Source organism: Stegostoma tigrinum, chromosome 7 (genome assembly GCF_030684315.1).
Source record: "Stegostoma tigrinum isolate sSteTig4 chromosome 7, sSteTig4.hap1, whole genome shotgun sequence".
Classification (NCBI taxonomy): Eukaryota; Metazoa; Chordata; class Chondrichthyes; order Orectolobiformes; family Stegostomatidae; genus Stegostoma; species Stegostoma tigrinum.
Genome location: NC_081360.1, coordinates 50,470,154 through 50,483,923, shown reverse-complemented (window position 1 = coordinate 50,483,923; position 13,770 = coordinate 50,470,154). Strand labels below are relative to the sequence as shown.

The 13,770-nt window shown below is 39.8% G+C and overlaps 1 protein-coding gene across 2 annotated transcripts in view; it reads right to left on the bottom strand.

Annotated features, from left to right (window-relative positions):
* The window catches only part of phgdh (phosphoglycerate dehydrogenase), a 51,706-nt gene that overhangs the window by 17,044 nt on the left and 20,892 nt on the right, over positions 1–13,770 (bottom strand). For both annotated transcript variants that reach the window (XM_048534380.2, XM_048534379.2), the window contains 2 exons: positions 13,124–13,256; positions 3,266–3,414 (listed from right to left, as the gene is read on the bottom strand). In XM_048534380.2, coding sequence (XP_048390337.1) covers positions 3,266–3,414; positions 13,124–13,256 — 282 coding nt within the window. The remainder of the gene's footprint in view (positions 1–3,265; positions 3,415–13,123; positions 13,257–13,770) is intronic.

The following is a 13,770-nucleotide window of genomic DNA, read 5'->3' as shown; positions in this document are numbered from 1 at the left end:
GCTTTTTGTAGCCACTGACAAACTTGGACCACAATTTCTGCCGCACACTGTTCAGGCATATTGATGTGATTTTACTCCAATCGTTAGCAATATTGTCCATGCTGTTGAGGATATTGTGGCCACGTCAAAATTCCCTCAGTGATGGCACACTATTTTTTGCCTTGCTGAGTTTAAACAAAGTACAGTGAAGTTACTGGGCCTTGAAGGCTGCTGATACTCTGATTCATGAGCAATGATGAAATTGCTAACAGTGTGAAGCTGCAGGAGCACAGCAGGCCAGGTAGCATCAGAGGAGCAGGAAAGTTGACATTTCGGGAATTTCTGAAGGGTCCCGACCCAAAACGTCAACTTTCCTGCTCCTCTGATGCTGCCTGGCCTGCTGTATTCCTCCAGCTCCGCACTTTATTATGTGACTCCAGCAGACAGTTCTTACTATCTCTCAATGAGGAGATGGTGTTGTGTGGCAGGAAAAGCACCTTCACATTCACATTTTCATAGACTTCATTAAGGCTGATCAGATGACCTAGGCAATTATTCAACCAATGCAATATCTTGAAGGTACGTTTAAGCTTTCTCACAATATGCCCTTCTTGCAGGGATGACAAAAATGCAGACTGCCAGAGAAACTCAGAGCAGGAGTCTGGCAGCATCAGTGGATAGAGAAGCGAGGTAACATTGAGTGTCTGGTATGGCTCTTCTTCAGAACCCCTTCAGAAGGTGGGGATGATATATGGACAGAACCATTCCTGGAGCAGTGGGTCTGTAATTCAAGCTTTCTTATTAGCTTGCTAAATGTCCTGCAGATGCTCCTTGGCGTAATGCCTCAACATCCTTGCTCTTGGACCTGTATGCCATTAAGTGTTTAAAAATTGAATCTCCTGCAGCATTCCCACAAAACCAAACTGTAAGGCCATTTTTTGTAGCATCTTCTCCTGTGAAAAGCACTCTCTGGAATACAAGTTTTCAAAAGAAAAACAATCCCATTTCAGCAAGTTTAAAAACTGGTTTTTCTGATTGCATTGTTACCTTCTTCAATGACTCTCTTCAAATGGGCAGAGCATTCATCCCCTGCTTGTGTCAACACTAGCTGCCTCTCCAGACATTCCAGTGCCACCCAAGTAAGCACATATTAATGCTGAACCATCCAGACTTGCACTGAAACTTTCCGACTATGAATGTTCACTCTGCTCATTCCATAAGGTTTCATACATTCTGACTTTCTCTAAATGTCACCAGCAAACTAAGTAGTGCCCTGGTTCTGATTCTGATCTGAGCACTGAACTTCTCAAGAGGCAGCACAGGTTTCAAATCAGCATTACATGCTACTAGCATTATAATCTTAAGTTCTGTATGCTTTCAACAGATGCTGACTGAACATTCACTAAAGCCGTCATCGTAACGGCATCTGGAGTGGTTCACACCAGAATCATGTGCACATGCTGCAGAGACTATTTTGGAAGCAAAACAACACTCAGGGCCAGAGTATCAATGAACTATCTACCTGTGGCTTCACTTTTGTAGCCTTAGCTTTTCAAAAACAGACCTGAAAACATACCAGATTCCAACATAACAATTAATTCTCTTTTCTTAATTTGATACAGTACATAAATTTCAAATTTCACCAGGGATAAATATCCTGACCCCAAGAATAAAGTATATTATGGCACAGTTGTATTCCAAAACAGCTGCTGCAAGGGCTTAGAAATTATCTGGGACAAATTATAGTTGTTGTGGACATATTTACATAACCTTTTATAATGGAACTCAACACATCAGATCGGTTTGGATACATTCCAGGTTCCCACAGTTATCATAGCGTGTTTACATCGTCCATTTTAAATCAAGTTCTGACAAAGGCTAAAACAAAAAACACTTCTACATTTTAAGTTCGGAATGTGTGAGATAAAGTAAATAATCAATGACAGTTAGGTAGCAAGATTTCACTAACTTTGATATCGATAGCAAATTGCTTGTTATTATATTCAAACTGCTGCTTCTGTGCATTTAATTTTTTTTTTATTAGTTGTTTCTGGCACATTTGCCTCATCGCTAGCTGAACCATACAATTCAGAAAGAACCCAGGTATAATTATTCGTAAGTGTGGTACAGGTTGCTTTCGCTGAAGTTGGGGGGGAAAAACAATGCGAATGCTGGAAATCAGAAAGGAATGCAGAATTTGCTGAAGATGGGTTCTGAAGAAGGGTCACTAGACCAGAAACATTAACTGTGCTTTCTCCCCATAGATGCTGCTAGATCTGAGGTTTTGCAGCAATTTGTTTTTGTTTCAATGGAGTTAACACTGGCATCCTAATTGTAGGGAAAGGGCCCTGAAGGAGAACAATTCCCCTTAAGCCATAGATACTGACATTTTATGTCTCAGTTTGAAATTGGCCCTACATGAAGGCTCCTATCAGATCTTAAAGCACTTAGTTCACTTTTCTCATTTTCTAAATGCTGCACTAATGCTCTTCCTGAGGCACCTTCATCTTCCAACCCCAGCAGGTGTGTCCCTTTGGATTCTCTACATGTGTGAACAGCAATTGCTCAGGAAAATTAGTCAAGCTTATGTAGTACAAGCAGAAATGCTGATATTCAACTTGACATTCCTCCAGTAAGAGAAGGAAATGGTTAAATGGTATCAGAGATAATGGGAACTGCAGATGCTGGAGAATTCCAAGATAATAAAATGTGAGGCTGGATGAACACAGCAGGCCAAGCAGCATCTCAGGAGCACAAAAGCTGACGTTTCGGGCCTAGACCCTTCATCCTCTCTGATGAAGGGTCTAGGCCCGAAACGTCAGCTTTTGTGCTCCTGAGATGCTGCTTGGCCTGCTGCGTTCATCCAGCCTCACATTTTATTATCTTGGTTAAATGGTATGTAAGGCTACAAACAAGATAAAAGTTGGAGTAGGCCATATGATCCTCCAAAAGCTGTTTTGATGTTCAATGAGATTATAGCAGATCCTCTACCTTAACTTCACCTTTTTGCATTATCCCTATTTCACTCAATATCCAAAAACATCTTTGCACAAGAAAAACACGCAACAAAGTTAACCAGAACTACATAACAAGAGTAAGTACACTTCAAAAAGAAATTCACAGAAGCATTAAGTTGATGTAAAGCAATATAAATGCAATTACAATAAATAAATTTAAAGTTTGAAAATTGTTATACATTACTGGGTGCAGGAGAGAAACAAAATTCAAGCAATATACACTTCAACAATTGTAATGAAAGAAATTATATATTGAATTGCCTTTGTACCTCTTCAAATACATCCAGTCCTGCACCACCACACTGTCCAGATTCCAATGCCCGAAGTAATGCTTCCTCATCAATGATACCTCCTCGAGCACAATTGATCACTTTGACTCCCTTTTTACATTTGGAAAAGTTTTCATCATTCAACAAACCTAAATATCATGAATAATATGAAAGTGTATTGCAAAATAATTAGGTATTTTTGTCATAGAACAAAGAAAATTACAGTACAGGAGCAGGCCCTTCGGCCCTCTAAGCCCGCGCCGATCCAGATCCTCTATCCAAACCTGTTGTCTGTTTTCCAAGAATCTGTATCCTTCTGCTCCCTCATACTTGCAGTGTCTGCTTCCAAACTGTTGATTTCTATCAAATTATTTGATCATTCAGCTTATTTGAAAATATTTCTCAAAACAATACAACTTAATTCACCAAAATTTATCCAGTTAGTCACAGTACCAGATATACCATGATCATCTTTGAGATTAGCTGAATAAATCAATATCAGCTGAAGGGGAAGTAGGGACACCAATTGGCCTGAAGTCACCTGGGTTAAGGAAGGAAAAATTCAGCTCCGATGGCTGATCTGGATCACTATCCCATGACCCATGCTGAAAGTAGAAGAATGGATGAGGAAAGGACAGAATCTGGCTGCCCACAATCTACTGACACTCACTGTAGCAGCTGTTCAATGAATTACGCATATGGAGGTGCCCACGGAACAATACTCAAAACAAGGTTTTAATGCCAAGGGAAGAAATTGACTAGGAAGAGCTGAAAAACAACGCAACTTATGTCACGTCTTTTAAACATTGCTCAAATTTGATGGAAAATGCTCATTGCATCAGCTAAACAAAGATTATATTTACATCATTTAGCAATGCACAAAATCCAGATAAATTGACAATTACCCCAAGATATTACTAGACCCTACAGTCAAACTGACTAAGATGAAAATTGCAGGAAACAACGAAAAGCTCTAAATTTGAAGTCTTTTGGCTGGCATTTTCAGTTTCATAAAAAAGTTAGCAATTACTTAAATAGTTAGGTATACACTGTTTTTATTTGCCAGCATATTTACAAAGTGTGACAAATTCTGGCAACATGAAATTAAAAAAGTGCCGGTGAAACTCAGCAGGTTTGACAGCTTGTGGAGTGAGAAGCATTTAACATGTTGAGTCCCATACAGCACTTCTGAATTGAAGGTCACTGGGAATTGTCGATTTCATGCTATTGACAAACGGGAGAGGAGAAGCAAGTGAGACAGATGATGAGGCTGCCCAAAGCTCATGCTAATGGTAGTAGAGACAGATGCAGAATAGCTGTTAAGGTATTAACAGTAGAAAATAGGTAGCCCTACAAATCTAATCTACTGTATACAGTGCTCACAATGTCTACATTGGCATGATCGTACACAGCTGGGTTACATTTTGCAGGAACACTTACATTCTGGTCCATAACAATGACCTTCTTGTTGCTTGCTATTTCAGTACACCATGTTGCTCTGACATTAATGTTTCTGTCCTAGGCAATGCTCTCGTGAAACCTAATGCAAGCTGAAGGAACAGCAGCTCATCTTATGCTGAAGCACTGAATAGCTTTCAGGACTCAACATTTGAATTTAACAACTTCAGGCATGAACACCTTCCCCCATTTTGAATACAACTCTTCTTCATTCCACTTCCCCCAAACACACAATATCCCTACCCATTGAGTTATTTGCACAGCTTTGCTCTCAGCGGAGCTGTCACAGCTATTTTCTACAAATGCACGACAACAAGAGGATCTGATCTCAAAATGAGAATTTTAAAAGGAGTCATCCTTTTACTGAGGGCCAATGTTATGTCGGTGAGCACAAGGGTGATGGATGAAAACGATTTGAGAGAGTGTTCTAACCTTCCTATTCAGCCAAAGAAAATTTAAATTATTTCGGTTTCTCAGAGGAACATTTACATTCAGTTAATGGTTAAGTTTATCAGCATTGATATTTTTGAACCAACAGGTGGGGGCTGGTTTAATGTCTACTCCAGCTTTTATATTAAAACTGACCCAACACTAAACATCTACAATTTGGGCCCCTATACTCTGTACTTTTTTGTTGCCCACCTGATATCAAATCCTCATCCATACCTACACAACCCTAAACATGAGGACTTCAATATTCTTCCATCATCCATAAACTTCACTTCTTGCAACACCTTCCTGCTTGTATTCTATGTCACTCCAAGTTCTGCTCAGCCATCACTCTTATACTTGTGACAATTAAGTCAGAGCAGCACAGCATAGAAACAGACCCTTCTGGTCAGCATGGACAAGTTGGACCAATATCCAAAATTAATCTGAGATAATGGGAACTGCAGATGCTGGAGATTCCAAGATAATGTTCATCCAGCCTCACATTTTATTATCCAAAATTAATCTAGTCCCATTTGCCAGCATTTGGCCCATATCCCTTTAAACTCTCCCTGTTCATGCACCCAGCCAGATGCCTTTAAATGTTATGATTATACCACCCCCCCATCACTTCTTCTGGCAACTTATTCCAAACACATTGCAGATGATACCAAAATAGGAGGTGAAGCGGAGAGTGAAGGTTACCTCCGAGTACAACGGGGCCTTGATCAGATGGGCCAGTGGGACGCCCTGTGTGAAAAAGTTGCCCCTTATGTCTCTTAAATCTCTCTCTTCTCACCTCAAACATATGGCCTCTAGTTTTGGAATCCCCTGCCCGAGGGAAAAGGCTGTGTCTATTTACCCTGTCCATGCCCCTCAATTTTATAAACCTCTATAAAGGTCACCCCTCAGTCTACAACAGTCCAGGGACAATAGCCCCAGTCTATTCAGCCTCTCAAGAGCTCAAACCCTCTAAACTTGCCAACACGCTTGTAAATCTTTTCAGAACCCTTTCAAGTTTTGCAACATCCTTCCTATAGGAGGGAGACCAGAATTGCATGCAATACTCCAAAAAAGTAGCCAAACCGATGTCCTGTACAGCCACAACATGATCTCCCAGCTCCTAAACTCAATGCACTGACCAAGAAAGGCAAGCATATCAAATGCCTTCTTCACTATCCTACCTACTTAAGGCTCCACTTGCATGAAACTATGGAGCTGCACTCTAAGGTATCTTTGTTCAGCAACACTTCCCAGGACCTTACCATTAAATATTTAAGTCCTGCTCTGATTTCCCTTTCCAAAATGCAGTACCTCATGTATATCCAAATTAAAGTCTATCTGCCACTCCGCGTCCCACTGGCCCATCTGATCAAGGCCCCGTTGTACTCGGAGGTAACCTTCACTCTCCGCTTCACCTCCTATTTTGGTATCATCTGCAAACTAACCAAACTTTGTACGTTCACATCCAAATCATTTATATAAATGATGAAAAGCGGTGATCCCTACACTGATCCTTGTAGTACATGCCTAATCAAAGGCCCCACAAACTGAAAAGCAACCCTCCACCACCTATCTTCTACCTTCAAGTCAGTTCAGTATCCAAATAGCTAGTTCTCCTGTATTCCATGTGATCTAACCTTGCTAGCAAGTCTACCATGAAGAACCTTACTAATGTCTATATTGATCATGTCCATCACCCTGCTCTCATCAATCCTCTGTGTTATTTCTTCAAAAAAAATTCAATCAAGTTAGTGATACATGATTTCCCCAAGCACAAAGCCATGTTGACTATCCCTAATCCATTCTTGCCTCTTGGTTTTTTCAGTGCCTCAAATTTAAAAGTCTAATTTATGTTTAAATCCGGTCTTTAAATTTTAAATCTTTTCCAGATCTATAAGATTCCATAGCTTTCTTTCATTTTTGCCTCCAAATCTAACGACTACCATAATCAACTTGTTCCATAACCTATCCATTTCTAGACCCTTCCAATGCTTTCTCCTTCAAAAATCACCCTTAAAAAAATCACCTCTTTCAACAGAATATCAGTCATACCACTTGTATCTCTTTGGTTCTAGATGTATGTTACTTCCGGCTTTTGAAGTGCTTAAGAACACTGTTCAATGTTAAAATGCTATACAAAGGCAATTTGTTACTATTAGCATTCCTGACCTCACTATTCCCTCTATTCACAAAAATATCTCCATTGCTGAACTTCCTTCTAGAATGCTTAACTTTGCACAAATTTCTTTGTCAACAATTCAACTTTCTACCAAACTGAAGTATTTATCAGATTTAAATATTCACCAGCAATTGTGACTAAGATACAAGATTAGCTTTTAGTCTGATAAATGAGTGATGGAAGGGATACTGAACATTCCATCAAAAACACCTGCTTATCAAAACCTGTGCACTGGCACTCAGTTAGCACTCCTCAAAGACTTATGTCCAGACTTCATTACAATCTTGGTCAAAACATGGACAAAAGTTCTCTAGCCTTCAACACTGAGGTACATTTGACTAAGTACAGCATCTAGGAACCAGAGGGGAAAAAAACTGGAGTTAGTGGAAATTGTCAGGAAAATTCTCTATTCGAGATGGAAAAGTGGTAGAAAACAGAAAAACAAATGGACCAGTCAGCTTGACATCTGTCATTGGTGAAGCTTTTGGAATGACCATTAAAGAGATTATAGCTCTACACTGACAAAAGCTCTAGATAACCTGAAATAGTCACCATTGGAGAAACAAAAATAAAACAAACTTGCTGGAAAATTTCAGCAGGTCTGGCAACATCTGTGGAGAAGAAAACAGTTAACATTTTGGGTCCGGTGACCCTTCCTCAGGATAGCTGCCATTGTTTTGGCAAACAGATATCATTCTAAACCAATTTATTCAAGGTCTTTGAAGAGTAGCATGCACTGTGGATAAAAAATCCTGTAGACATACTACAGTTGGATTTCCAGAAGGTATTTTTAACAGATGCCACAAAGAATATTGTGGAAAATAGAAGCTTGTGATTTAGGGCATAAATTATTAGCACGAATAGAAGATTGGTTGGCTGATGCAGAGTACACAAAGGGTCTTTGTCGGATTGGCAGGTGATGGGTGGAATGCACAGGAATCTGTGCTGGAGCCTATGCTGAGTCTTAACATTTACAATTTATATTCATGACTTAGATGAGGGGAGAGAAGGCATGGCAGCTAAATTCACAGACTCTAGCAAGATGCTTAAGAAAGTACGTTGTGAAGAAGTTGTAGATAGATATAGACTGATTGAGAGTGGACAAATATTTGGCAGATGGAATATCATATTAGAAAGTATGAAATTGTTTACTTTGGCAGGAAAAACAGAAATGCAGAGAATTATTTTAAATGAAATTCTCAGAGGCAAAGAAATTTAGGTGTTCTGCTGCATGGGTCATAAAGTTAACATGCACAATCAAGGCAGTTAATAGGTTGTTATCCTTTATCAAAAGAGGAATTGAACATAAAGGGAGAATGTTTTGCTTCAGTTCTACAAAGCATTTGTGAAATTACATCTGATGGTACATACCTTCTTTCTAGGCAGGGGAATCAATAATACAGGAGGCCAGTCAGCCCAATGTATCTATAATCGGCCATTAGAGCAATTTTGACACTGAAAAAGTGATTATCTCACACTGCAACTTTTTTTGCAAAACACAAACTGTGCCCAATGGCTCCTGATTCTTTTATGTGCAGGAGATTTCTCCCTGTCTTTTCGGTGTAGACTCCACATGATTCTTAAAGTATCAAATCTTCCCTCTTCTTTTTTCTAGAGCAGCACAGTCCCAAGATCCCTGCACTATCTTCACATGTTATACAGCTAAATCAATTTATTATATGTAGTTATCATATCCTCAGGACTTTTGCAGAAGCAAACCAAAAGTTGTCCAATTCATGCCATGGAATCCCTAACATCTATCTGAGGGAATTTATTAATTTATGAGATAAGCGTGTTTTGATCTGAGCTAGCATTTATTTTCCACTCTAGTTTGCCTTTGAGAAGATGATAGTGAGTTCCCTTCTCGAACTTTTAAGTTCATTCAGTGTAAGCAGGCACACAATACTGTTAGGGAGGGAGTTCCAAAAGATTTTGACCCAGTGATACTGAATTAACAGCAATATATTTTCAAGTCCAGATTCTGTGGGGCTTGGAGAGGAACATGCATGTGATAATATTCAGGTGTTTCTACTATCCTTGTTCTTTTAAATGAGAGTGGCTGTGGGTTTGGAAAATGCTGTCAAGAGAGCTTTGGTGAATTTCTGCATCTTAAAAACTAGGAGCAACAGTCAGCCAATATGCTATTCAGCAGAATCAAGGCTGATCCTCTCTTGCAATGCCGTATTCCCACCTTCTCCTCACAACCAGACACTGTAAAAATTTAAAAGTTTATCTATCTCCTGCTCAAATACAGTGACTTGGCCTCCACAGCTTTTTGGCATAAAGAATTCCACAGGTGAACTCTGCTTTGAGTGTGCCCTATATCTTCAGGCTGTGTCCCTGGTGAAAAAAAAACAAACATCACAGCCGCAGGTTCTCCCTTGTCTATTCTACTATTTGCATTCTCAAAATCTCCAATAAATTTATTAAGCATGATTTTCCTTTCTTAAACACAGGATGACTTTGTCCTATTCTCAATGCTTCCCAAGTGTTCTATTACTATGTATTTTGTAATACTCTAGTATTTTCGGCACTCTTGTAGATGCCATATACTGCCGCTGAGTTTTGATTGTCAACCAAAACAACACTCGAAGTGTTTCCTATCAAGCAGGCTGCTGGGTGTTGGACTGAGCCTTGTTGGTGCTGCATTTATCCAGACAAGGGGGTTGTCTTGTAGATGGTGGACAGGCTTTAGGGAATCAGTGAGTCACTCATTGCAGGATACCAAGCCTCTGACCTGCACATGGCCACAGTATTTACATGGTTAGTCCAGTTCAGTTTTTAGTCAATGATAACACTGAGGACACTGATTTGAGTTGGAGATTTAGTGGGGTGGGAATACCATTGAATTTTAAGGGGCAATGGTTAGATTCTACTTTGTTGAAGATGGTCATTTCTGGGCACTTGTTTGGTGTGAATGGTACTCTCCACTTGTCAGCCCAAAACTGCATATTGTCCAGGCCTTTTGGCATTTGGTCATGGCCTGCTTCATGTCAGAGGTCACAATTAGTGCTGAACAGTGTTCACTCAGCACAGAAAGGTGATTGATGAAGCAGCTCAAGATGGTTGGGCCTAGGACATTACCTTGAAGAACTCAGGGCTCTTGTGGTTCAGTGGTAGTGTCATTAACTCTGAGCTAGGAGGCCCAGGTTCAAGTTCCACCTGCTCCAGAGGGGTCATATAACATCACTGAACACGTTGGTTGGAAAATATCTACCCTGAGGAACTCCTTCAGAGATGTCCTGGAGCCAAGATGATTAATAACAACGACAACCACGTTCCTTTGCGTTAGGTACGGCTCTAACCGGAGACTTGCCCATGTCCCTATTTTCACACCCCCCAGGTCAAACATGGCCTTGATGGCCAGGACATTACTCAACTCCCACAGCAGTCCACTTGAGATAACCTAGATTACAAGCCTAAATCCATTGGGGAATGAACATGAATCTTCAGAGGTGAAGACGACTTGCTGAGCTACAATGACTCTTATAATACTATCAATTCTGTAAGAACAGTGAAAATAAACAAAATTGATTTGAGAGGAAACCTTAAACCCAGGATCTTGTCACACAAATAGACTTCTCAGGAGATGTAGATGGAAATGTGAAATTTGAAACACAAGTCAGTCATGTTTTTATTGACTGACCAGGGTTGAATTAACAATTCAATGAACTGATTGAATTAATTATTGAACAGGCTCTACAGGCCAAATGACATTACTTCCGCTCCTTAGTTGATTGAAGTCATACCAAACAAGAAAGGAAGACAGTTGTGGTTGACTCAATATTAGTTACAGCATTTGAGGAGGCCAAATGGCCTACAGTATCCATGACAGTCAAAGACCTTAATCTTACTTCCCAGCTTTTGGCCCAGAGGTTGTGACAATACAAGTGAGTAACTAAACACTGCTCAAATGCTTTGAACGTTTCTGACTAATACATTCTTTCAGGCAGTGAATTCCAGACTTCAACCCCTCTGGATGAGAATTTTTCTTCAACCCTTCTCAACGCTGCACCGCTTACTTTAAATCCATCCCCCACGCCCCCGACTGGTTACTGATTGCCTTACTCTCAGATTCCCCTCTCAAACTCCACTGGTCCAAAAACACCACCACCTACTCACTCTTTCCTCATAGCTCAGATCCACTGCACAGGCAAAATCAGGGTAGTGTTTTGGGTTCAACTATCTTCAAATCTTTCATCAATTCCATCAGAGTCAGAAGTGAGGATGTTCACAATTGACTGCAAAAATGCTCAGCACTTCCTTGGATAATGAAGCTGATGAGACAGTGGTCACTGACCACCTCCAACAAGAGGCAATTTAACCATTGCTCCTTCTTCTATAGCATGCCCACGCAACACCAAGGACATTAACATCAACTAGAAATTGTACTGGACCAGACATATAAATACTGTGGCTACAAGAACAGATCAGAGGCTCTGATTCCTAATTCCCTACTGCTTGTGCACCACCTACAAGGAATAAGTCACCAGTGTGATGGAATACAACACTAGAAGCTTGATATGATCCAGGCCAAAACAGCATACTTCACTGGTGCCCTATATATCCTCTTCCATATTCACACCCTATACTACCACCACACAGTGGAAATAAGGTGCACCATCTACAAATTGCACTGCAGCAATGCAACAAGGCTTCTCTGACAGCACCTTCCAATATTGCAACCTCAACCATCTGGAAGGACAAAGTTAGCAGATGCATGGAAATATCACCAACTGCATGTCCCCTGCAAGCTGTACACCAACCTGGCTTCTAGCCATTCTGCCATTTCTTCATTATTACTGAGTCAAAAACATGGAAACCCATTCCTAACAGCATTAAGAGTGTACTTACACCAAATGGATTGCAGCAGTTCAAGAAGGCAACTCACCATCACTTTCTCTAGGCCCAAAAAATCCAGGCTTAGCTATCGATGACCATATCCCGTGGATAAGACAAGAAAAAAAAAGTGACCAATATCTTCCTGGTCTTTGACTTCTTGTTGTCGAAATTATTATACCTCATTTGTATTTATGGATGTTAATATGAGCAGAGCAGTTTTGAATTTATTAATTTTCTAAATTCCAGGTGCACAATTATGAATGAACTTCTCTCATTCTATATCTTTACTAATGAAGAACAGCAGTCCTTCCTTCATTACAGTCTTTTAACGCTTACTAGACTAGGATTTAGTCAAGTGTTATCATCACTGCTCAGGATCAGTTTTCTCCTTGTTCTTTATTGATTTCAAATGTGATATACCTGCACAATGGGCTCCGGTCTTTAAAACTTGACTTGCCCACATGTAAAGAAAACTAGGTTTAGCAGGCTACAAGCAGGATATTTAGAATAAAAAAAAAGCAACACATACGGTCTAAAATCTATAAAAGATTATTAATAATTTGGCAATAAAGCCTTTGCAAAACCATTAATCTGCCTTATACCCATTGTAGGGGGTTGACTGACTTACTATGCACATCACCTTGAAAATTTACTCAACTTATTTCTTTTCAGTTTTTCCTCTTTCATTTTAAATCTTGTGATGTTTGAAGGGGTTGGAAAAATTCAACCAGATCACTTTTTGTTCAAAACCTAAATTGATTAAAATAATTATTCAGAGACCTCCCTTGTACTTGTGTTACTACTGCGGCTGATAAGAAGGTCTCCTCGAAGGTGGGTAGTTCATGATTTAAAGTTATTTGCCACCTGAATTAATCACCTTCATAATCACACAAAAGTGCCTTGAAAAATCAACACACAGCCATCTGAAAGACCGAACATTTATTTACCCTTGGTAGATGGCATTAAAGGAGTATGGACAGTGATGAAGTCACATTGTGGCCACAGGCGTTCCAGAGCCAGGAATTCTACTCCAAACGTAGCAGCAACTTCAGCAGGAATTATTGGATCATAACCTATGGTCTGAAATAATAGTTACAAAATGCTTTGATTTTGATTTAATTCACAATTTCAACATATCTCAGAATTGAAATTCATATGGGTTCAACAGAGATTAGGCAGCTATATACACCTCTGAATGACAAGATGATTCCCATTCACTATACAACATTTGTATGGCAGAGAAAGTTCAAGGCTTTATGACTAAGATAGGACAGAACAGGAGAGGATGATGATGGGAATCATACCTAAGTAGACAGAGGAACTGAAAGTCAGTAATAATTGGGTTAAGATGGTTATGTGGTGAGAAGTACAAGGACTGAGGAGATTGGCTTCAGGCAACAGCTCAGCTTATTAAAGGCTCAATACAGTAAAATGAGAGAATCAGTGCATGAGCACGTGACAGAGACAGCACAAGACATTCATGAGCTATTCGCACTGGAACTAAGTATAATGAATAAACTTCAAAAATTCCTTAAGTATGAAATTCTTGATAAACTCTAAATTGATAAACACTAACGGCTCTAAAATGTAACCC